This window comes from Excalfactoria chinensis, chromosome 2 (genome assembly GCF_039878825.1).
Source record: "Excalfactoria chinensis isolate bCotChi1 chromosome 2, bCotChi1.hap2, whole genome shotgun sequence".
Taxonomy (NCBI): Eukaryota; Metazoa; Chordata; class Aves; order Galliformes; family Phasianidae; genus Excalfactoria; species Excalfactoria chinensis.
Window position 1 is genome coordinate 21,098,890 of NC_092826.1, and position 25,682 is coordinate 21,124,571.

The 25,682-nt window shown below is 42.6% G+C and overlaps 2 protein-coding genes across 9 annotated transcripts in view; both read right to left on the reverse strand.

The window, feature by feature from the left end:
* Positions 1-6,072, reverse strand: part of MATN2 (matrilin 2) — a 65,132-nt gene extending 59,060 nt beyond the window's left edge. For 6 of the 8 annotated variants that reach the window (XM_072329283.1, XM_072329282.1, XM_072329281.1 and 3 more), the window contains exon 1: positions 5,391-5,719. The gene's annotated coding sequence lies outside the window, so the exon portion shown is untranslated. Of the gene's footprint in view, positions 1-4,945; positions 5,001-5,390; positions 5,720-5,868 lie in introns of those variants that run through there. The other 2 variants (XM_072329277.1, XM_072329278.1) reach the window with 2 other exon arrangements.
* Positions 6,073-13,848: 7,776 nt separating this feature from the next.
* LAPTM4B (lysosomal protein transmembrane 4 beta) overlaps positions 13,849-25,682 on the reverse strand; it is a 61,690-nt gene continuing 49,856 nt past the window's right edge. Inside the window, exon 7 of the mRNA XM_072330168.1 lies at positions 13,849-15,849. Within this exon, the coding sequence (XP_072186269.1) occupies positions 15,775-15,849 (75 nt within the window). The 3' untranslated portion in view covers positions 13,849-15,774. The remainder of the gene's footprint in view (positions 15,850-25,682) is intronic.

The window sequence follows — 25,682 nt, forward strand, 5'->3', positions numbered from 1 at the left end:
TGTCCAGGTGATTCCACAGACAGTCACCAACCTGATCTTTGCAATGCTCCCCCAGTTCCCACCTTTGGAACCATCCACCAGAGAGCTGTGTGTAGAGCAGTTGCTGGTGAAGGCTGAGGCAAAAAAGTTGTCTAACACCTCAGTCTTCTCTTTGTCTGTTGTTATTAGAAAGCCTGTGTTACTCACTAGGGAAGGTACACCCATCTGGATTTTCCTTTTCCAGTTGATGTACCCATAGGAGCCTTTCTTACTCTTCTTTGTGCCCCTTGCAAAGTTCAGTTTCAGTTATGCTCTGGCCTTCCTGACTACATCCCTACACAGCCCAGCAGCATCCCTACACTCCTCCCAGATTACCTGTTCCTGCTTCCACTTTATGTTATAAAGACCATAAGTGCATAGAAAGGAAAACATCGTCAAGTTCTTTCACTACTCATTATCCACCCATTTTTAAGATAACAGCAAACGGTGATTAATGAAAGAACTTTTACTGAAGTTAAAGAATCTGCAAGCAATCGATGTAAGCCAATAAAATCAGAGTTCATATTCTCAAGCTGGGAAGCACAGTGAGCTACTTGGAAAACCAATTAGCCCTTATAACATGCAAGCCACGAGATATCTAATGCTCAATCCCTGTTGCCTCAGATAGTTAAAGAAAAAGAAACAACAACAAAAAAAAGTCTTCACAGCCCCGCTAACTATCAGTTAGAACTTATTCCAAGGTATTTCACTACTGCAAGCCAGCACATGCATTACCAGTCCATTACTCATTGAAATCACTGTGTGTGGCATGGGTGTCAGGACACAGATTATTAATAATTTCCTCCATCTTTCTGGACCGGACTGCTGACACAGGCATTTTCCAGTCTGAAAAATAGTTATAGAATTCCTCAAAGCATTGGAAAATAGCTGCCCTCGCTACACAGGTGTTGTGTGGGGGCAGCTGGAGGCTATTTATCACATCAGCAGAAGAACATTCTTGCCTTCACCCCTACAAAGGAGCACACTACTGTCATCCTGTTCCATTGAAGATAAACTAGATTTTCCATGACTCCTCACTGCACAAGGAGGTCTTTGCTAGGCTCGGGAGAACAGCACAAGTAGAACTCCCCTAAAACCACATCTGTAAAACACAAATCACTGGTGCAGTTAAATTATTATGAGGGAACAAGGCTACAGGTGCTCCAAGTTTGCAGATTTCTTCCCAGTCCTGATGGCAGGCACTACCACGGGCACAGGAGCATGTGAATCTACCCAGGGAGACACCAAGCCCTGGAGAGCAGCACTCCCTTGTTAACACACTCATTAACTCCTTCTAGGTTACTAATGTAGACCATTTGTGCAGTCTGTAGTATCAAAGAATTTGGGAAAGCCCTTAACTAAAAGTACATTAGTAAATGAGGTGTATTCTCAGAAAAACAAACAAACAAACAAAAAAACAACAAAACAAACAAACAAAAATCCCTATCCAAATGCAAGTAACTTCCATAACAACACTGCAAGCCACCACAATGACAAAACTAACTTCCCCAATCTGAGACAATGAGCATCCAGACAATAAGAGTAACCCAAGTCTGCAGTGGGTTCAGACCAGAAGTTGTATACCTAATTATTCTGTCTGCTGCTGTAATAAAACCATAATAAAAAATAATAAAACCAAAATGGCACAGGGCTGTACATTACATCTCGAAACAGTAAAGATCCAAAACAGGGCAGTTTCTAGAAGGGATATGGATGACATCAGGTGGTCAGCCAAATCTTGCCACAAACCCAGCACTGTGCAGGAGTTCCCGTATTAGTGTGGCTCAAGAGCTGCAGTAAGTGAGGCCACATTCTGGAAGCTGTCAGAGGAGCGCTGTGGGTGGGAGAGAACAGTTTGCCTATTCAAGCACTGAGGTCAGACTCATGCACACATCTTAAAGAGCATGCACGCCAAAACAGAGAGCACATCAGGAAAAGCAAAGATCAGCACAATGATACTACGTTACATTTTATAGTGAGGTGTAATTATCGTAGGAGGACGTCTACACAATGGACTTCATTATCTATAGAGCTTAGAGTATGTGTGTTACATGTATAAATTAATTTTCTACAACTAATGAAATAAGGAACATTAAGGGATCTATAAGTTATTTTTTAAACTCATTTATCTAAATCGCTTGCAGGCTTCCTGATATCACAGAGGTAAAAGTAGTAAGTACCAAATCACAGCACAGCTGAGGTAAGAAGGGAACCCTGAGGTCATCAGATCCGAGCCCTGCTCAGAGCTGAAGATCATTTCAATAACTTCATAATGTCACGTCATACAAAAGTCAACAGTGATGTTGTAAAACAGTGCCCTCACAGTATGGTTCACACCACATAGTTTCCAGTGGTCAGGCAGAAAACTCCAGCACTGGGAATTTTCATTTAATGACAACATCAATCTCCATCTTACAACTCCTTCAGCTGCCACTTGGACAATAGACCTTTTTATTATCGTGTTCTTTAGGGCAGACTTATGTGCATTTCTGGTTCTGAATCGGATCTAGACATCAGAGTTTCCATTAGGTTCACCGATGAGTGGTGTGGCAAAACTGAGAAGTTTCACTTTTACAACTCTGAGTAGGTATTTATATGAAACCACATATTATATGACATACAATATGTATGTGAGCTGCTGAGTTTTGTCTCTGTGAAGACCATAATGGACTGTGACTAACTGCAAACAGAAAGTTTTTCTTATAAAAAAAAAGAAGACACCGTAGTTCTAAAACATATTTGCCAACCCACACTGACCTCAGCACCAGCACTAGTGTAAAACAGTAATTTGGGGATAGAACACACTCCGTTCCCAATACTCCTTACTCACAGTGAAAACACAACCTAACAATGAGTACACTATATAAAAAGAGCTTGTTAATGATGTCCAGATTTTAATTAAATAGCAGAGGATAGTGCTTTGCCCTCCCATGGAGACAATTTATAAGTCATAGGAGAGTATTCAGATCTGATTGGCCTTTCCCTAGTTCACATGAACTGATTAAAACATCTTTAGTGTTACAGCTGGGTCCCAGCTCATAAGCTCTAAATTGTGTGGGTCTGTTTGTGAGAAATCCCAGTGAAGTCAATGGAAAGATTCAAGTAAAATAATTGTATAAATATTGCTGGCAGGGTGTAGGGTCTCAGTGCTATGTAATTAAGTGCTACCTTTCCTTAGGATATAAAATCAAGTTTAATTCCAGTACTTGAAGGGAGCTTAGCAGGAAGGGGACTAAGTTTTTACATGGTGTAATAGTGATAGGACAAGGGGGAATAGCTTTAAACTAAAAGAGTGGAAATTTAGCTTAGATGTTAGTAAGAAATTCTTCACATAGAGGGCAGTGAGGTGCTGGCACAGGTTGCACAGAGATGTTGTGGATATCTGAAGGTGCTCGAGGCCAACATGGACAGGGCCCTGGGAGGTGTGATCTAGTGGCAGGCAACGCTGCTCGTGGCAGAGGAATCACAGAATCACAGAATGGCCTGGGTTGAAAAGGACCACAATGATCATCCAGTTTCAACACCCTGCTATGTGCAGGGCTGCCAACCACCAGACCAGGCTGCCCAGAGCCACATCCAGCCTGGCCTTAATGCCTCCAGGGATGGGGCATCCACAACCTCCTTGGGCAACCTGTTCCAGCACATCACCACCCTCCGAGTAAAAAACGTCCTCCTAATATCTAACCTAAACCTTCCCTGTCTCAGTTTTAAACCATTCCCCCTTGTCCTATCACTATCCACCCTTGTAAATAGCCATTCCCTTTCCTATTTATATGCTCCCTTCAAGAAGGAGGAGTTGAAACTGAACGATCTTTAAGGCCTCTTCCAACTTAAGCCATTCTGTGATTCCACGATTCAACGACATACCTATATTAGTGTGTTGTACATGAGAAAAAGCTTAACAATCTGATGTTTAAAGCTGCCAAGTCTATGTGAACAGTAAATAGATAAAAAATTATTTTGGTTCAAGTTTCAGGACTTTGCTAAAAAAGCCCAGTGTGTATTTTATTAAATTCCTGATCTACAAATATATTATGAGATCCAGTTTCTTCTGATGTTGTCAGCTTGAGAGTAGCAAAGCAAAAACACAGCATGCCACCTTTCCAGATCTCAGTCAGTATCACTGACCCCACGAATGATGTCAGGAAAAGAAAACACAGGCATTCAGGAAGAGATACAGGTGATACAACACAGGAAGGACACGGAACTGTTGAGTGGGTCCAGAGAAGAGCCACAAAGACGATCAGAGGGCTGGAGCACCTCCCCTACGAGGACAGACTGAGAGCTGGGGCTCTTCAGCCTGGAGAAGGCTCTGAGGAGACCTTATGAGACCTTATAGCATACCTGAAGAGTCCTACAGGAAAGCTGGGGAGGGACTTTTTATAAGGGCAGGTGGTAACAGGATGAGGGGAAATGCTTTTAAACTGGAAGAGGGTAGATTTAGACTAGATATTAGGAAGAAATTCTTTACTGTGGGGGTGGTGAGACACCGGAACAAGTCGCCCAGCATGGTGGTGAATGCCTACTCTCTGGAAGCATTCAAGGCTAAGCTGGATGGGGCTGTAAGAAACCTGGTCTAGAGGGTCCCTACCTTTAGCAGGGGGTTGGAATTAGATTATCTTGAAGGCTCCTTCCAACCCAAACCATTCTATCATTCTATGATTCTGTGAAGTATTACATAGATCAGGAGGCTGCAACCTTCCCTCTGAGCCAACACTATCAAGCAACCATGGCACGGTCAGTCTGTCACTCCAAGTACTGTCTTCTGAAACAGCAATATACACTCATTAAAGATGCCACAACCACCTCTGCAAGGCTGCAAAGCACCACCCAGGCTGGGTCTCCAGGGCAGGTCCGTGGCACGCAGCGAGCCCTGCCGTCCTTCCCCTCCAGTCACACCGGCAGCGGGCAGCGCTCCCGGCCCTACCTGCGGGGCTGCACGCTGCTGGTTCTGCTGCAAGCCGACAAAGCACCTGCAAGCTGCTCGCTGCAAACGTTCCTAGGTAAAGTCAGGCTCCAAGTCTGCGCTGGTTGTAAAAGACAGTTTTCCCTCTTACAGTGCATGCTATACGAGCTAGCAAAACATGCACGAGGGAACAGGACATCCAAAGAACTTCCTCAGCCGCACGCGCTCCGAAAAGAAACCCTCCAGCGCGGCCCTCCGAAGGACCTGCCCTCTGAGCCACCCGCACCCCGCAAGGCCCCCTGCCTCCCCTCGGCCCGCCGCCGCAGCCCCCGGCTCGGCCGCCCCCCGCCCGGCGGGGCCCCGGAGCAGGGCGGTCCCTCCGCAGCGCGGATCCCCGGGCCGGGGGTAGCAGCGGCTGCGCCGTTCCCCGGAGCGTCAGGACAGGGCAGGGCAGCGCGGAGCTTACCTGCGGGCTGAGGGGCCGCTCCGCAGGGCGTCGGGCAGCGGCCGGCAGCGAGCGCGAGAGCCTCCTCCCCTCAGCGCGGCCCCGGACAGCGCTCCCCCTCCCGCCCCCCGGGAGCGCCGCGGGCTGAGGGGAGCCGCCGCCTCCCGGGCAGCCCCGGGCGGAGGAAGCCCCAGGGGAGAGAGCAGCCTGGATGGCGAGAGGCTGCCCTGGGAGGCGCGGCCCGCTCCCCTTAGGGAAGTCCTGCTCCTTCCCCTCTGGTGAGAGCCGGGGCTGCCAGCGCCCTGAGGGACTCGGTCTCGCTCCTGCCCTCCCGCCCCGCAAGGCACGGAGCTGCGCTGCCGCCTGACGCGAGGGACGGAGCTGTGCCAGCAGCCCTCACGTCGGCCCGTCCTTCCCGCCTCTCCGCGGAGGGACGCGAGCTCCCGGCCGCTGTGTCCCCATCTCAACCCCACCAGCCCCTCGCCCGCCGCCGTCAGACCTGGCCTTGCCCCAGTCCCGGGGCTCTCCCTGCAGCACGGGAACGTGGAGCCTCCGCCGGCGGCGTGTGGGTTCGCGTTGCCTTCCAGGGAAGCCTACCAAAGGACACGTTGGGGAATGGAAATCCCATTCCCCGCACGTCGGGCCTCCGGGGCCAAGGCAAACAGTCCCCGGTGAATCATGCGGTGTGTCCGCCCCTGCCCGAGCTTGGAGGAGTCCCCTCAGGGAAAATGCTGCAGGAGGAGGTGGAATAAGCGAGTCGGGTGCAGGAGGACACTGCTGCTGAGCTGTCACCGCACATCCACAGTCTGGGTGGAGAAAGCAGAGTGTGGCGTTTCTGTCGGTGATTTTACAGTTTTGCCGCCGATGAAGAAGCAAAAAACTCTGCTTTGCTCCGCAGCAATTGTGACTTTTTTGTTCGCAGGTTGAAAACAAGAACAAAAAAGTGCAAACAAATGCAAACGGCAAAGATGAAGCGGTTTTGTCATCACTCTCAGTCCTAAAATGGCTAAGCCCTGCAAATCCAAGAGCCATGCTATGTGGAGTGCCAGCCAAGTCAGAGCCGTTCCCTGTCTCTCTTGTACTGAGGAGCCCAGAGGTGGACACAGAACTCCAAGTGTGACTTCAACAAGGCAGAGGAGAGTGGGAGGATCAACTCCCTCAACCTGCTGTATACTCTCTAATGCACCCCGGGTTACTAGTGGCATTCTTGGCCACAAGAGAACACTACTGATACATGGCAAACACGTTCTCCACTAGGACACCCACATCCGTCCCTGTAGAGCTCCTTTCCAGCAGTTCGATCCCTAACCTGCACTTAATCATGGCACTGGGGAGAATAAGCATATGCTCTCTCATCCCATTTTCCCATTATTAGCTAAGTCCATACTTACCTGACAGTCCTTCTCCTAGTTCCTATATAAACTAATAATTTCTCCTGTGGGAATGCTATACTGAAATTCAGGTAGATTAGATTTAATGCACTTCTTTTGCCTAAAATAAGCAGGTTAGATGAGGACAGCCTAATGATGAAAATCCAGTCCTGCCTTTATCACTTGTCCATGTTTTGCAGCATCTTCAATTATTGTTTGCTTTTTCTATTTTCTTTTTTTCCCCCAAACCAAGAATGTATTTGTACAAGTTAAGTGCCTCCTTTATACAAGTTAAGTGCCTCATAGCTACTGATTGCTATTCACTGAGTACGTTTCCGAGTCAATAGAACTCTTAAGAAAATCTGGCATTATACCTGTGCTGTCATTTGCATGGAAATTGTCAGCTCCTTATGATATGAGCGTGTTTTAAAGGTCATGTCTCCCTTACTTGCAGCTGCTGCCATTCTTACTTATTCTACTGCCTTAGTGTTGAATGTAATAAAGTGTTTGCAAAGTTTTTAGCAAGTCACATTTCTGAAAGGCCTAGATCAGTGTTTCATTAGATTCTGTCACAAACAAGAAAATATTAGACTGTAGTGAAAAAAACCCCAAAGGTTAAAATTAGCATATTGAGATGGTCATCAGTGCAATAAAGTCTACAGCTTTTGCCAGTGGAGTAACTCCATTATTATTATTATTATTATTATTCACATGCAAGGTCTGAAATGCTCATAAGTAAAATAGTAAAGCTGCTGTACTATTAAGCGTCCCTATTAATCTCCAGGGAAATCTGTCAGTATTTTTAAGTCAGTGAAAGTTTGTATCTGACAGCCCTATGATTGGAAATGTGAAACTCTGTGTGTAATTTAGAGTTTATAAGCCAGATTGCACTGCTGTTACTCAAGCACAATTTGATGAATATGCAAATTGAAACCCATCATCAGATGCACCAGACTTAATTAGATGGGATACTTTTCCTTGGGTTCAGGTCTCAATGAAGTGAAGCAGTCTTCACTGAAGTGCTAGAACTGCAGGTAATCGATACCTTAAAAAAGATGCAACATGAATTCCTTCTAGTTACAGAGAGATTTTTAAAGGACTACTATAGCTCAAAAGTGTACTGAATTTATCTGCAGAACCCACTCACCCCCTTTAGGTAGCTGAAACATCATACTGGATTGCCACTCTGCCAACTGTATTCATACAGTTTACTTTTGCCTGTAACTTTCAATACATGTACAATGCAATTGCATTTGCAACATTTCCCTAGGTAATTTTAGCCATATCCTGAACGCTCGTGACTTGAGTTTTACTCTGATTTCATCTTTAATGAAATTAACCAATGGTATTAATACTATTAAATTGAAGCAGGCTATATTGTAACACGTATAAAGACATAAAGATACGAAGTGACTCAGGTGCAATATATTCTGCTGAAAGGCTGTTATGGTAGAATTGTCGCTACTATGAGCCAGTTTGGTGTTGATTAAATCTTGCAGATTGAAAGCATCTTTTCTTCCAGCTGTGGCACTGCTCCCATGCTGGTCCCCAGATAAATCTGACTTGTCACCCACCTTTAGAAGATAAAAGGGTATGTTCAGGAGGAACCAAAGCCTACACTGAGCATAAATGGAAAAGAGATATGAGTTAAATATGTGTTCAGAAGTTTTGATGCTTTCTGAAAAATATCATCCCCTTAAAACAGATCTGACTCCTGAAAGACTGGCCCTGCAATACCTGGACTTGTGACAACGGTTCCTGAAAGACTTGGTGCCTTATAGAGAGCATGAAGGTGTTAGTTCCCATGGTTGCCAGACCTGTTTCAAGGTAAGAGAAGAGAATAAAACTGGTCCTTGCTGCCCAGGATGTTCCTGTACTTGCCAGGCTGTGGCAGAGGACCCCAAAAGCTTTTCAAGCATCCATAAGGGTAGGCAGTGACTGAACATGCCTAGATAGATATCAGTTTTTGAATAAAATATCCAGATTCTTTTTTAGAGCTTCTACATACCAGAAGAGGCAGAAATTTCCTACGCTAGTTCATTCCCAAATACATTTATGAACTGCTTTGCAAGAGCATTCCTTTATTACTCAAAAAAATCGCCAACAAGAAAAAAAAGCCCTTAAAAAACTTTACCAAATGTGAAGGATGGGAATGTAGAATAGCAGGAAGTCAGCTTGTTTCTAGTCTGATTTTTCTAGTTTCAGGTTTCTGCCACTGGGTTCTGTTAAATTTTGTTGGTTACGTTGAAGACACCTGTTATTAGAATTTTGTTCCCTGTGTACTTACTTATTTAGTGTCCTTAAGTCACCTCTTAAATCTGAGTTATTACAGACATTGCGTTTTCCAAATTTTTTGCTTGATGGCATATTTTCCAACTCTCTAATGACTCTTTCAGGTCTTCACTAATCCACTCCAATCTTTTTGCATACATTCTGCATGAATTACTTACAGCTTTAAGGTATAGACAAGACATAACCTGACCTTTTTGTTGTTGTTGTTTGTTTCTTTGTTTGTTTTGCCTTTTTATTGATGATTTATGCTTCTTAAGGTAATGGATTAAGAATTTTAAGCACTGTGTCGTCAAAAACTGATCCCTGCAGAATTTCTCTTGAAACACTTGCTGAGAGCTCTTTGCTTACATACAGCTGAGATTTATCAGCTGTTTTGCAGTCTATTTCATTTGTGAAATGCTGTCCCCACATTAGGACATAGTCAAATACAAATACATAGCTAAAGTATTATACTGTATCAGGTGAAGTGCCTAAGAAATGTCCAAGGGTATAATGCTTCCACTCAAACCCATACTGATCCATTTCACAGGCCCATTAAAAAAGAAAGTTTGACAAGATTTACTTTCCCAAGCAGTCCTGTGTTCCATTATCAGTTTTATGAGTAATGCACCAAATCACACAATTATGGAAAAATTTAGAGAGGAGGTGACCTAAAAAATCCCCAGGGATGGTATTCAGCCTCTTTTGGTTACAACTTTGTATGACAGAGATTCTATTATATGTGTAGTCTAAGCATTCTTATTCAGAAACTCTTCAAAACAAACTTTTTGAATACAACCATTGACAATAGCGTTTGCCAATAGTTTGGCTTTATACCAGGCCACTGCCCTTTTAAAGTCTGAAGGGAAAGATTACTTTGTTGTGGTGAAAGCATAGAATGAAAGATTTCTTGAAAATACTACTGTCTGGTTGAAGCAATATCGTATCTTAAATAATGTCATGTCTTCCTAGTGGTGTAAAAAAAAAATTCCTCAACTTCCCTACTCCCAAATATCTGGAAAATTCATCCAAATGTCAGATTAGATTTCACAGAAAAAGGTAAATCACAGTAAAAGAAAAACTATGCAATGGCAAAGATCTGTAGTAACCTCTTCGGTAAAGCTTGTAGTTGTGGTTAACCTGTTTGGGTAGTAAACTGAGTCCAACTCAAACCCATTTCAACTCAGACAAGTTACAGACGCACAATAAAACAGATAAACTCTTTTTTTGCTTCAAAAGCAAAGTAGAATCAAGTAGAGACTTTTCAATCTGTGCACTAAAAACTAAATTAGATTATGAAATGTCCAGAAAAGACATTGTGTGTTGAATGTATGTAGACATCACAAACACATGTTCAAGGATTGTATCACAAAATTTTCCCAGCTTGTGATTCCACCTGGTGAAGGTGAGGCTGTACTTCCTCTACAACAACAAATTGCTGTACCTAATGGTTTTCTTCATTCTTCAAGCATTTCTTCATTTCTTCAAGCATCTTGAACTTTTCCTTAAATTACTTCTTTATGAAAAGCAAAGAAGCAGGATCATACAATAGCAGGAAACTTCGGCCGGTCTGTGTAACTGATAAACTTAATTTCATCCTTGGCTCTAATACAGTAAAGGAAATGAAACCAGTTCCAATTTTGTAACAATTTGACAAGTAGAAGAATTCATGAACTCACAAAAGATTAATATTTACAACTAATGTCCAGCTCTCACCTTTGTTCCTGAACTTTTATTGCCCTTGCTGTCCTCAGGTGAGTGCATCTGAAGCTGTCAAGAATGACCTCATTGATATAAATAGGACCAATCTTCAGAATGCTCCACCAATAGGTTGTTTAACTAGCAGTCTTAGACTGGTGATCTGCAACATATAACTATAGAAGTTACAAAATGTAATTGAAAAAGCATATGACACAGGACATCTGTTTGTGCATCCCAGAAGATCTGCCATCCATAAGACAGAATGTGCCCATCTTGTTGGGATGGCACCTGTATTTGAGAGCACCTAGCCCACCCTAATACTGAATATGCTTAGGGGACTTGCTGCTAAGTCTGTCAGTGCTAGACCTCTGTCTCCAGTTGCATCCTTGCCCCTGTTATCATGAATGAATCTGAAATGGGACACTTTGGAGTGGGATGATCTCCACAGAGTTCCTACTGATGAAGCAAAAGAAGTCTCAAAACATCTTTCAAGCCCACCAAAAACAAACAAGCAAACAAACGAAAACCAAAAAACCCCAACCAAACAAACAAACAATACACCCACAGATTTTTTCGTGTACCCGGACATAGCCTACATGAAAACAGACAGAGCTATAGGCAGGATGAATTTTTAGGTACTGGAATGATGCCCAGATTCTGGGCTAAAAAACTGTGTGGCTCATCCCTGCTACTCCTGGTCACGCTGACCTGAAAGCATAAGCGGAGCCTTCTGGAATAGCTGCAGCTCCCTGTCTTAGGGCAGCCCCTCAGATCCTCTGCTGGCTAGCCCTGCCACATCCCTGACTCATCTCCTTGCTGCTCAGTCAGCCTTCCAAGTGACCTGCTGTTCTCATCTCAGGCCAATTACTTAAGTCCAGTTTTGGCTACTGAGGACAGAGACATTTTGTGACTTTTTCAGAACACTCCTGATTGAAAGGTTTGAGTAAACAAAATAAGATACACATTGCATATCATGTTATTTCTTCACTTAAACTATTGCTGTAGCTCATTGTCTAGGATTATTTTATTTCTTTTTCTGCAGAACAGCCTTTTTGCTTTGAAATGACTTACTATGTGCTGGCTGGGAGGCTATGGGGCTGCACTCCTGTTGCTCCAGTATCCTGTTCTGCTGGAGGTAGGCAGGCTGCAGGCAGAAGGTCACAGATCTGCCTTCCACACCCTATTGAGCTATTCTGCTGAAAAGCTGGCCACGTCGCAGAACCATTTTGGGTCAAATCCATGGGTGTGGGGCCATCATTTACAAATACCAGAGTTCTTCCCTGAAAGGATTCTAATCCTGGTTTATCAGAGCCCAGCCTCCCTGTGGCTGCTGTTTGGATTTCTCTGAGCTGTAAACTGAGACAGTGTGGGAACATCTCCTTAGGCACAGGAACCAACATCTTGCATGACATATTTTTTTCATGGTACCTGACTGTGAATTCTGCACCTACTATAGACATACATAAATGGGGAGGATATGACTTAGCCCCAGATAAGCAGCTACTAAATACATCCTTGGAGTCCTCTGTCAAACTGGACAGTTTGGTAGGAATGTAATCAATGCTTCCTTAGATTTAGAAAAAGAAATCCGTAGATGTCTTCAAATTACAGGTAAGACCAAGATATTATCCATTCCAGTGATGAAAATTTGCAACGGAACTGACATAACAGCCTACATAGAAGGATACAGGAGTGATTATATTTCCCCCTGACCATAGCATAGGAGAAAGAGAGCGCATAAACCAACCAGATTTGTAGCAGTGAATCTCCCAATGCAACAACACCTTCCCTCTGGGCTGTTTAAAGGGTATACATTTCCCCCCTCCCCCCCCCCCCCCCCCCCCAGCTTCCTTTTCAAGCTTTTATCTGGTTGTAAATCAGTCTGCTACGGCTTTTGGTAAGATATCAATTCTGGACCGTTTTCAGAGACCAAAGATTTTCCCAAAGGAATACAGGTAGATTAACATCCAAAACAATGGTTGTTAATCCTTCAAAAATGTCATGTACTTACAAGTGTCATGCTTCCAGGTCACCACTATGAATGAATTCCTCTTTATTTATAGTATATATATAGTATATATAGTATGATACGCAGATGTGTGTTTAAGAAAAGGAAGCTTCTCTGTTTCATTAGAAGTAAAAGCATCAGGCACAGGTGACAGAAATGGAATTTATGTTTTAGCACGTGTCAACTTTGTGAAACCTTAGAGCTTAAGATAAGAAAATAGGAGACACTTTGAGTAAGTGCGTGCTCCTGATATCTAGGAGATGAGAAAAAGTGCAAGGAATAGTGAGAAAAGAACTGTTAGAAACAAGCGGTTCCCAAAGCTCCCAGCAACCTAACAATCCAGGGTTTTAATGGGTTTGTGTGTCACAGATGACTGACTGTTAATTCCCCAGGAATTAGATGCAGAAAAGATGCCGAAATGGAGAATGATTTCAACAACTGAGAATAAAAAACCATCAGTTGGGGTTCATATGCCTTCCTATGACCCTGAGAATAAAGCTTTTCCTCGTGAGTGGGGGAACTCATCTCTCATATGTACTCCCTGATACATCAACAGAGCCGAACTTACATTGCATTATCTGCTCCCTCCTACCTAGTTGTCTGTCTTCACAATGTGCTGAAATGTCATGATTTTGACACCATAACCTGTGACACCTTTAACTCAAATTGGCCGAAATCTGAACTATATAAGGAGAACTGACAGGAGCACAAATTCAGTCACACACATTTGGTGTGAACAAAGAGATCTTGTTTTTTCAGTCAGACAAACTAGCATCTACAGAAATTTCATGTGAATGAGTACAATGCTGTCCTCATAATGATGTGCAGAAAAAGAAGCCACAGCATGTAGTGTAGCTCAGTATAGCCCTGTTCTGTATCACACACTTTGTCAGACTTGGGAAACTGCCTGCACTTCTGGACAACAAATCAAGAGCTTTGACTATCTCTTGTTTTTATTGCACAATAAAATACCCAATGAACTTCCTATTCTTTTCTCTGCTTATATAGTACAGGGGGAAAGGTGGTTGTTCAGTTCATTTACAGAGCAAATCCTGCCGTGTCAGACTGATTGGAGAGGAATTTGTGTAGGTTTGTTCTTGGAAGTTCAGCAAAAATGATTTCCACACTCTTGAGGAAACGCCCCTTTATTGTAGAGAAGTTTGTATACACAGATGTGATGTATTTACAACCAGCTTTTCTCAAACAGATGGATTTTAAAATCCTTCACATATCTGTCAAGAATGAAAGAATATGAAGCTCAGAAGCCCAACCCTCAAATTCAGAGAAATTCCAAATGAAAACTGAAATGAGATAATTATAAATGAAGTTTTTCTGGTGGAAGCAATGTGGCTGTGACAGAGATCAGCTGATGGACTTCAGGATGTGTTTGGTCAAAATCACTGTTTATTTTGATCCCAGAGTGAAGGAACCACAACATAAAATGCCAAAAGGCAGATTGGAAGCTGCATTTTTCCCAGGGGTGCAGTAGAAGAGTCTGATTCTTCCTTCCATGGTCTATGCAAGGACAGGTCACAGTGAGAACCTCCGTAAAGAGAAGCTGTTGGTCCTGTGTTCCCCTGGAAAGCTCTTTTCCAGAAAAAGGCAGGAAAAGCTCCACTCTAATTTGGGCTGCAGAATGGAGTCAATGCACTGAGAGTGAGAACCGGTGTCCTCCTTGGAAAGGGCATGGGCTCCTGTACCAGCCCAGTCGCAGGGAGATGGCACCTTGGGTCCCTCTGGTGCCCCTCCAAACTGTGGTCCACCTCTGCACTGCCCTTTCCCTGTGCACGGTGGCATCAGCCTGTTTGATCACCTTAGAAGGAGAGGAGGCACCACAGGGAGGAGTGGTGAGAGGTAGAGACACACATTATATTTCCTTGCCCTTTTTCAATTAGAAGTAGAACCTTCATCATCAATAAAAAAGGTTATATGTGCAGGAGGCACTTTTCTGGGGAACAACAAAAAAAAATACCTCACACAAGCATTCATGGATGGATGAGTCCCATGAGAAGGATTCTCAGCATTACCAGTTCAGTTATAAAAGGAATCTAAAATCCTCATGTTGGTATACATGAGAAATACGCTAAATACTCTAAAAATATCTGCTAATGCTCAAGTTACATGCATAAGTTTCCCATCGGTTGGGAGCATATATCTTAGATTCTGCATAATTTACTTCACGCTCAACAGAACACTGCACTATTTACAGGCACATTCCAATGGGAAAACATTTGCATATCAAGTGTGAAAGATGCAGCTTTGTTACCTAACAATGGGGCTTTAAAAACAGGGATCTTGGTGACCTCAAAATACTATCTGAGGAGTTTCTAGAGAGGAAAACACAGTATAGGCAGGAAGAGAAAATCACCAGTTGCTAAGAACTTTTGTTCTGAAAGTCAGAATGGTTGCAGGCTGGAACAAGGTGAGTCCTGCTGGACCACAGGTTCTGACTTGTTAGACATCACATAGTATACTATGTGTACTCCGATTTCCTACTCTCATTTTTCCCTTCTAGATTGGTTTCCTTCTAGCCAGGTGAGAATAGTACATAAAACTCCTTCTTGCAGTCATCATCTTTTGTAGCATAATAATTTTTTTTGCAGAACAGGGATGAAGCTGTCACTTTTTGGACTTGATTTGTCTTCTGAAGGTCAAATTGGGCATCTGAGAAAAAAAAAGGTGTAATGCTTTGGAATTTTTATAAATTAAGGGGAAAATAAAGAAGAAGGAAATTACTCTCGGAATCTGTTTGACCTGTTTGATAATGCAAAGTCCTACATTTCCTATGACTGCATGTCAGACATGGTGGTCCAAGCTATTCAGTGACTACTGTAACCATATCGCTACCCAGAATTGCTCTGAAACTAGTTCAGCACACAACTGCAGTTGCAGCAAGTTATTAAAACTATCTACAGAATTTTAATCATACGATTTAGGTTTCAATATGTCAGCAGAACAGCAATGTACATCCCACAGATGAAGTGAAATTATCGAACTATTGCTCCAATATCTGAAATGTAAAGCTATCCTCCCTAGGTATACAGCTCCCTCTCACTTATGCTGACACATAAGGTGGTGGTGGATCTTTAGCAGCTCCGTTTGCAGGATCATCATATGGTGGCAACAGCACCTGCAGGAAAGGAGAAAAAGGTTATATTGTCAAAAAGGATTTCCTTCAATGTTTCGGTCACAGTAGCTGCTTATTTTGCAGCTGCTCTCTGTCTGGAAAGCTTGAACCACATCTCTTGGAAGAGTGCACAGGCTCCTAAGCCAGAGTGAGAAAAGTCTCCCAGGCCTCTCTGAAAACTCGCTGGAATAGCTAAGAATTACTTTGGGGTGGGTGGGGAGAAGGAAAGAAAATTGAAAACAAGTTACCCAGTGGCTCAATATATAATAAATCTACACTTCTGTGCTTCAGGGGCTCTCAGCTGTGAGAGGGAAGACATGCATTCCCAGAAGCCCCTCCAGTAAATACTTGAACATCTGATAGAAATTAAGGCGTCTTTAATTGTATATCAGCCAATTAGGAGGAGGCCAGGCAGCTCCCTAGGATGTGGGAGATGCAAGTTTAAGCCACTAAGGACAGACAAGGGTTTTGAATCAAGGCTTCTGCTTCTTTAAGCCAGCATGCTAGCTGTTGTGCAGCTTTTAATGACATCTGCACTGGCAGTAAGTAGCTTGCATGTAAAAAAGTGACAGAGCACTTGGTCTGCAAATCCCAGCAGGAACTGAGGGTAAGATAGATGTCTAAACAAAGATATAGTTTGCATTCCCTAAAATATGTCAATAGTGTGTAAAAATAACAGTTGTGGTGCATTGGCAGAGATACTTTACACAGCTGAAGATCAATTATTTGTGATGGAATTTCCAAATTTATAAACATCCCTTCTTGGTCATTAAAGGGCACACGAAGCTGAATGTCTAAACATACAGAGGGAAAATCCACTAAAGTCAATGGAAATTCTGCCATGAGAGGATTTATCCAGTTTTTAAGTAAATTGATAATCTGCTTTCTTCGAAGAAACATTCATAGTCACTTAGCTTGGACCTCATCCACAGCATATTAAAATCAGTGGGAGTCTTTCTATAGGTTTAAGTAGACTTTGGATCTGTTATTTGTAGGATGGTTCCAAGCATGATTCATATAATACTTATGTGAGTTTACAAACGTGCACTGATGGCTGTGTTCAAGTACATTAGTGCACATGTTCACTGGATTACAAAAGATACCTTGGCATCTTCTGTTCTTAATCAAAAAAGTTTAACTATATAGAAAAGGAAACTGTCAGTCATTGCTCGTTATTAATTCCATATGTTTGAGCTTCTAAATGCAACGTATGATGCACGCATCAACTGCAACATCTAAAAAGCTCTATATTAAAATGAATTTAATACATTATGTCAGGTTAAAAGGGTGTAAACAATTTATGGCAGGCTACTTATCTAATTAAACAACATACAGAACTTTATAAAATACTGTGATTAAAATCATAAGTAAGTTACAACGTAACCTCAGTAAGTTGCCCTGCTAGAACAAATAAACTGTGAAGAACACTAAAACTGAGATCTTCTCCCTAGTGCTGCTATTAATTTAATACTCTTAGGTCTCTGGTAAAAGCCTTTTGTTTCTAAACAAATAAGGCACTATTTCTAAAATGTACTGAAACACATTCATTAGCATTATGAAACAATGTACTTCGTAATTCAATTTAATCCACAGATGATTCTAAAAATGAGTCAAGTTCACTTTGAGATGTTACCTTTCTTTTTGTATTTCTGTAATGCCCTGCCCCAAACTGTCGTCTGTTTCTTTCAAGTTCAGTATCCATTTCACTAGACATAATAAGTTACAGCAGATTCATTTCAAAAAGCTGTCAATTTTCCAAATCCACTAGTTAATTAACAAAGAACAATACTTCTCCCTCTGCTCCAGTCCTCTCTCTTTTAGACAGTTATGGGATCATAGAATTATTAAGGTTGGAAAGACAACCAAGCTCATCTAGTCCAACCACCAACCCATGCCTGTGAGTACTCTAGACAATGCCACTTCTTGAACACCTCCCTATTCCAATACCTCACCACACCTACTGAGAAGAAATTCTTCCTAATATCCAACCTGAACCTCCTGTGTTGCAGCTTAAGGCCATTGCCTCTTGTTACCTGGGAGAAGAGGTTGACCCCCACCTTGCCACAACCTCCTTTCAGGCAACTGTAGAGAGTAATAAGGTTTCCTGTGTGCCTCCTCTTCCCCGGAAGAACAATCCTCAGCTCCCTCAGCAGCTCCCTGTTAAGTCATGTGTTTCAGACACCTCATTAACTTTGTTGCCCTTTTCTTAACATGCTCCAGAGCCTCAATATATTTCTTGCAGTAAGGGGCCCAAAACTGAACACAGCACTTGAGGTGCAGACTCACCAATGTTGAGTACAGTTAGACTAACACCTCCCTGCTCCTACTGGCTGAACTATTTCTGATACAAGCCAGGATGCCATTGGCTTTCTTGGCCACCTGGGCACACCGTTTGCTCATGTTCAGCCAGCTGTCAACTAATATGCCCAGGTCCTTTTCCTCCATGTAGCTTTCCAGCCACTCTGCTCCAGGCCTCTAGTGATGCATGGGGTTGTGGCCAGAGTGCAGGTCCTGGCACTTGGTCTTGTTAAAGCTAAAACGACTGTTACATCAAAATCACTACTCTAGCACTGTGGTTACTGTCATTGCACTAAGTCTCCTGAAAGATTTGCTTTTTCACTCCCTTCACTCTTGTGCATAATGAAAGCTCTTAGGTAGAAAAGAGCTTTCTAGCAAGTCTTTTTACCATGCTATGAAGAGATGAATGTTCTGTTTAGTTCTATGGACCCAAAACTCGTACGTATGTCACTAACCCTAAGGAGCCTCATCAAGTGCTTTCTCAACAGTTTTGTAAGTGAGAGGAGATAGGAGCACCTAAAGGAGACACTTTGGAGAAGCCATTGGCCATTCCTAAGGCATCTGAACTTCTATGGGAATATTCAAGTCATATAGGTTATTAATTGGGGACTCTAATTAAAGAGATCCAGAAGTTTTACATTAACTTATCTACAGGGTAAGACCAGAATGTTTGCAAATGTCTGTAATGCTTATAGTCACTTCATTGCTGGTAAGGGTTATTTATCTTAACCATTCAGTCAGTGATGAATTTGCAGGCTTACTCTCCAGGGATTTTTGTGTTTAAATATTTAAATACCCCAATCTTGCATTTCTTTGACATGAACAGAATCATGAGCTAAAAAAAGAATAAGTGCATACAATAAGCAGAATTCAAAATCACTTTGCCTTTGCCTAACAATGTTTGAGTTATATTAAAAAAATAAGTATATGGGATGCTTAATAAAGATTAATATGTATGAACATGATGGACAAAACTTGGAGGAGAGCAGACAGAGTTTATGGAATACACGGCACCATCTGGGACTCCAAGTATATCATGTTGTTAGTATAGTAAAAGCCTTTTAATCTAATTTAACTGTTTTACTTTCAGTCAGTGTTTTTACTGTTACTTAATCATTTGTCTAGTAATCATTCAGATTCCATTCAAAAAACTCTTCAAGCACTCTAATAAAATAATATATCTAAAACAAAACAAAACAAAGTAAAATGTGTTGATGAAGAACTTAACATGAGCCAGCAGTGTACTCTTGCAGCCTGGAAGGCCAATGGTATCCTGGGCTCCATCAGAAGAGGGGTGGCCAGCAGGGAGAAGGGGATTGTCCCCTCTGTACTGCCCTTGTGAGACCCTGGCTGGAGTACTGTGCCCAGGTCTGGGGTCCCCAACGCAGAAAAGATGTGGAGCTTTTGGATAGGGTCCAGAGGAGGCCCATGAAGATGATCCAAAGGCTGGAGCACCTCTCCTTTGAAGACAGGCTTGTTCAGCCTGGAAAAGTGGAGGCTGTGGGGAGACCTCATTCCAGCCTTCCAATATTTAAAGGGACTTTATAAACATGAGGGAAATCAACTTTTTGCAAGGGTAGATAGTGATAGGACAAAGGGAAGTGATTTTAAGCTAAAGGAAGGGAGATTTAGGTTAGATGTTTGGGGGAAGTTTTTACAGAGAGAGCAGTGTTGTGCTGGAACACACACTGCCCATAGAGCTTGTGGATTCCCCATCCCTAGAGGTGTTCAAGGCCAGGTTGGATGGGGCCCTGAGCAGTCTGATCTAGCACTTAATCTAATGGTTGGCAATTCTGCCTGTGGAAGGGAGGTTGGAACTTAATGATCCTTGAGATTCCTTCCAACTCAAGCCATTCTATGGTATGATTCTATGACATGATAATTATAAATCTTGCAGCTCTGTTTTTGACAGGAACAGTTTAAGGTCGTTATTTAGAATCAATGCAATGATTAGATAATTAGATAATTAGTAATTAGATAGATAGAATCAATCTATGATTCTATGATTACTTCTCCTAATATTTTCTCTGCCTTTTCACAATTAAGTCAATTTTGGCCAAGTGGAGAAATACAGAAGCTGAACTATCTCATCTTTTAACTACTTACTCTTGAAATGGTAACAAAAATCTCAAGGCAAAGAGAATTCCATTTGAATTTTAATGGATTAATTTATACCGAACTAGATGAAATGAAAATCATGACATTTCTCTCATGTCTTAATTTTAAATCTCAGCATGATGTAATGGAAGCAGATGAGCGCCTTGGTCATAAACTGGTTATTCCAGCAAATCATGCTCTCCAAAGACCTAAAATGGAAGCCAATAACTGAGTGAAAGGATGAATTCAGAAGCTGGAGAAGTATACAGAAACACCTTATTCAGTCTTATCTGAGAACTTAATTAGAGTGGGTACAGCCTAAAATAATTAATGAATGACAAAAGCATAAGTATACTTTAGGTCCATGGTATCCTCAAGGAAGAATATGCACTAAGACAACTGAATCATTTTGCTACCTGGGCACTACATTTGAGCATTTCATTGCCTGCTCATTGCCCTGGAACTAATGTTTATGGAGTATTTGAGACTGTCACTTGAAAATTACTACAGTGAATAAATACAGAGGGCCCTCATCTTGTGGAACTCATTGATTCCTGTGAAGAAAAAGCCTGTTTTTGTGGCTAGACCAGCTAGCACATTTGAAAGGCTAGGGTTCAGTTCCATTGGATGCCTAAAACCTGAAGGAAAAAAGCACCTAACTTCTTTCACAACCCCTGTAACTGCATTTAAGAATCACAAAGGGTTGTAATATCATCCTTTAATATGCAGCCAGAAAAGGAGGTGACACTACTCACTGTTTGTATAATGTGATATAAACATTGCCCAGAGTCTGAGAGATCAGAGCTCTAGGGGCTCCCAAACCAACAGGGTTCAAACCCACATTTCCCAGTTCTCAGATGAGTTTCTTAAACACAGGGTTACCAATTGGGCTGGAAGGGCTATTTCCCACCCTTCTGTTGTCACAGCAAAGCCAAGTGTGAAAGAATCTTTGGGAAAAAAAAGGAAATACAACAAAGTGTGACTCTGTAACTCCATAGTTAGTACTTAGGTGAGATTGAGAGTCCTGAGTGCTGGGCTTCGCTCCCAGTGCCATTTAAGCATTTGGTAATAAGCAGTCTTGTTTTATAGCGTGCAGGAATAATCCAGAAGTAACCCATAAGAACTCCAGGTCCTTACTTAGCTGGTGTCATCCCTCTTATTTGGATAATTGTATTACATAAGCTTCTCTCTATTATAAAGAACATGACCTTCACTGGGAGAAATAATTACCACATGAGTTTCCCAATAGCTATAACACATTTAGTTAATATAATCATATGTCATTTCTTTCTTTTTCACATCCTAGTTAATCTGTTTTGGGAGAATAAGTTTTTAAAGTCATTATTAGCAACATGTCTAAAAGGAAACACAGGCAAATATCTGTAGATTCAAATGGTTTGGAATTAATCTCAGCCCAAAGTTTTTTTGGGGGCGGGGGGTGGAGGGAAATTGCATCATTTCAATAATCCTTCCATATTTTTTGCTAGTATTTCCCCTTTAACCTGAACTTTCACTAGAAAGTTTTTTTCCCATCAGGATTCATGCAAGTTCTCTCATATTGCTACATGCATTCTAGTTTTAACTCAAGATCTTGGATTTGTTTGGTGTCCAGTACATTTGTAGAGGACAAAATGTGCTCAACCCTGTGTGAGTAAACTTAAATATTTGAGCAATCAATTATTTCTGCATTCTTGAGAGCCTGACCTACAACTCACTGAACTCAATAGAAATCTTTGGATCCCATTTTCCCCAAAGCTGTATGTATCCTCCTCTGAGTGGAAGGGTACAATTATACAAACAGCTTCTGGTTTGAACTGCATTTGCTCTGGCAACAATGTGAGACCTTCATGAGTTCCCACTGCAAAATACCTTGTCAGCATCTTGTTAGAAACAAACCCTGTTAGAGGCAGCTCTGCAATATTTTTTCAGGCACTTTCCAGAACAGACACATACGTGCTTGATAATGTCAAAAAAAGAAAGCTACAGATTAAAAACTTTTCCTGTAAGTGCTGATGGTGGTACTCAGCATTCAAGATGTTTTCTCACACTTTCATTGCCAGACACATTAGCCGTTCAGTCTCCTGTCTGTAAACCCAGGATTATTATATAAAATACAGAATAAATTTGGAAAACAATATTCTATACATCAATCAGGACAGATTAAAAAAAAATTGTAACAAATACAGATATACTGTAAAGTGATTTAAATTCTGTTTACTTCAACAACTGCTCTGCTAAATGCAGAGTATCACTTCCGCATAAATCTGGAAGGAATACATGCTTGGACTCTACTTCATAAACAAGTGATTATCTACCAGTTCTCTGTCACCCACAGGAGCACTTCCATGGCACAGCAACTTCCAGATTTACTGTTAAAGAGCCCATGGGGCAATGTGGATATATTTCAGGGGCTCACAGCAAACAATACCCAAGAGCTATTCATGAAAGCTCCACTCCTTCACGCTAAAGGGCTTCACACTACATCAATACATAATACGTAACCAGAGACATATGACCAATACATGATTGAGTAGAATTAATGTCATTGCTACAGCAATCCAGCCCTGATCCTGCCTCTGACCTTTCGAGTTTTAACAAATAATTTGATTTTCTTATATAAAGATTTCCCATTTGTAAAGCAGGAGCATTATTTGAAACATCTTGAAAGATGTTGCAAATCTTAAGATAGTTTCCATAGAATCTTTGGGGAAGGGACTGGAGGGGATGTTAAAGATCATCTAGCTCCAACCCCTGGCCATGGGCAAGGCTGCCACCCACCAGACTAGCTTGCCAGGGGACCCATCCAGCCTGGTTCAGGGATGGGGCACCCACAACTCTCTGGACAACCTGTGTTTGTGCCTCACTACCTTCTGAGTAAAAAAATTTCTTCTTAACATCTAAACTAAATCTTCCCTCTTTCACTTTAGATCCATTCCTCCTTATCCTGTTACTATCTACCTGCATAAAAATTTGTCTCTTCTCAAAGCTAAACAATTCCAGCTCCCTCAACCTTTCTTCATAAGAGAGTCCTCTGATCATCTTTGTAGTGCTCCTCTGGACCTACTTCAACAGCTCTGCATTCCCCCTTACTGGGGGCCCCAAACCTGGACACAGTACTCCAGAAGAGGCCTCACAAGGGCAGCACAGGGGGGACAATCCCCTCTTTCTTCCTGCTGTCATCCCTCTTTTGATGCAGTCCAAGATACTGTTGGCCTTCTGGGCTGCAAGAGCACACTGCTGTCTCATGTCCAGCTTTTCATCGATCAGTACCACTAAGTCAATTTAAAACCCTCTTGGGTGAAACTTGTATATGACTGTATGAGACAGAGACTAAACTGTGGATATACTTACAATGTAAGTAAGTATATATCTGCAGACAATTTGACCTGAATCTAGAAATGTTCACCCCCAATGCCTCATCACAGCCATAGTACACTGCAGTACATCTCATCCTCCTGCAGCAGCAACCTCAACTTCCCAGACACTCAGGCCATTATCAGGAATCAATATGAGAGGCACATGCAGATATCATATAACAGTAAAGAAATTCTTTACTGAGAAGGCGGTGAGACACTGGAACAGGTTGCCCAGTGAGGTTGTGGATGCCCCCTCCCTGGAAGCATTCAAAGCCAGGCTGGATGGGGCTGTGAGCAACCTGGTGTAGAGGGAGGTGTCCCTGCCTTAAGCACTGGGGTTGAAACTAGATGATCTTGGAGGACCCTTCCAACCCAAACCATTCTATGATTCTATGATATCCAGGGAGGAGAGAGTGCAAAAGGAGCATTTTGTCTCATGCAGCTGATGTAAGAAGTATCAGTAGGTAGAGGATTTCCTTCCTGTTTAATTAGGATGGAGAGTAACCACAGAGTGAATAATGGTAGCCAGACAGAGTGTATGGCAGAGCCAGAGCAGGAATTATGAAGTGCAGTTGGGTAAAAGTGCTGAACCGCAGGAATTTCCTTGTCCAGGAGCCTCTGTCCAGCATGCAGTCCCAGCACAGCCATGGGAGGAGAGCTGGCACAGGCTGCAGGCTGACATAAAGCATTACTGCATGTCTTCTTGGCTGAGGCTGGCCTTTCAGCCCTTTCCTTTCTGAATTCAGGATGAAGTTACTCTTCAGTGTAGCACAAGGCTGATGCATTGGGTTCAGGGACAAGTTGAATGTGATCTGAAGTTTCAAGCAGCACAAGCCCAATTGCACTTTTCCTCCACTCTGGGTTCATTTCATCTCAGTGATACCATCATGAGATCAACTATCTATCTGTACTAGTCCAAGGATGTATAAAGTACAGGTTGATAAATGTACAGGAGTTACTGTTTTGTGGTCTGAAGGAGTTTCCAGACCACAAAATGTTGTCCAATCACTTCTTCTAATTTCATGCTGACTTCTTTGCTTCCCTGTGATTCACCCAGCCAAAAGGAGAGGGATTTCCTTCCACAGCTGTGGTGCAGTCAGAAGCCATTAACTGCAGCCTAGACCACTTTCATCTGTGGGGAAGCAAGCAGGCAGTTTACAAACAGCACAAAGCCCTGAAGCTGAGGAGGAGCAGCCCCCAGGCACCAACACTTGCAGGAGCCACCCAGCTGGAAGCAGCTCTGACGAAAAGAGCCTGGTGGTCCTGATGGACACGAAGTTGAACATGAGCACACATGAACATGTGTGCCTCCGGTGGCGCAGCGGTAGAATTCCCGTTTGCAACACCAGGGGGCCCGGGTTCGAATCCCCCCCTGTGGAGCAGGGGGTAGAAGTGCCGCTCTGCTACACAGAGGGCTCGAATCCCGGGAGTTGGACTCGATGATCTCTAAGGTCCCTTCCAACTCGCACGATACTATGATACTATGATATGATGATACTATGAGCCCAGCAGGGGTGGGCCAGATGGCCCAGTGGGCCCTGCCAGACTCAGCCATCCTGGGGTTCTGTGATCTAGGTGTTAGTTAAAAAAAAACAACCTTCTTTGGTTTGCTATGAAATCTGTCACTTGATATTTTATTGAATTTCCCCTATTTCTTTTGCTAAGGCATTTTTCCTTGTTTACCTTCTTTGCCACTTGTGATTTTAAGTATCTCTGTCACATTTTTCTCTTGTTCTGTCTCTCTTCCAACTGAGGATCCTTGCTCCTCTGCAGGGTAGTCTTCACTTAATTCTGTAATGCTAAGTAACTTACTTGGCAGTTTTGAGTCCAGGATAAAGAAAATTTCCAAGGCCAGGCACATTACAGAAGCAGGAAAGGTGCTGGAGAGGGAGCTGACCTCAATCCAAATGGTGCTTCCTTCACATTCAGGAGACTGCCAGGCTTCTTCCCCTACCTGATTTCTGCTCTTCCAATTGAGTCAACTATGCTGTGGAAGCAATTCATTTTCTTTGCTGCTTATGAATATCTGTGACTGAGTTGGCTGCTTACCACGTAAATGGCTGCTCTGGTCACATGAGTGCAATC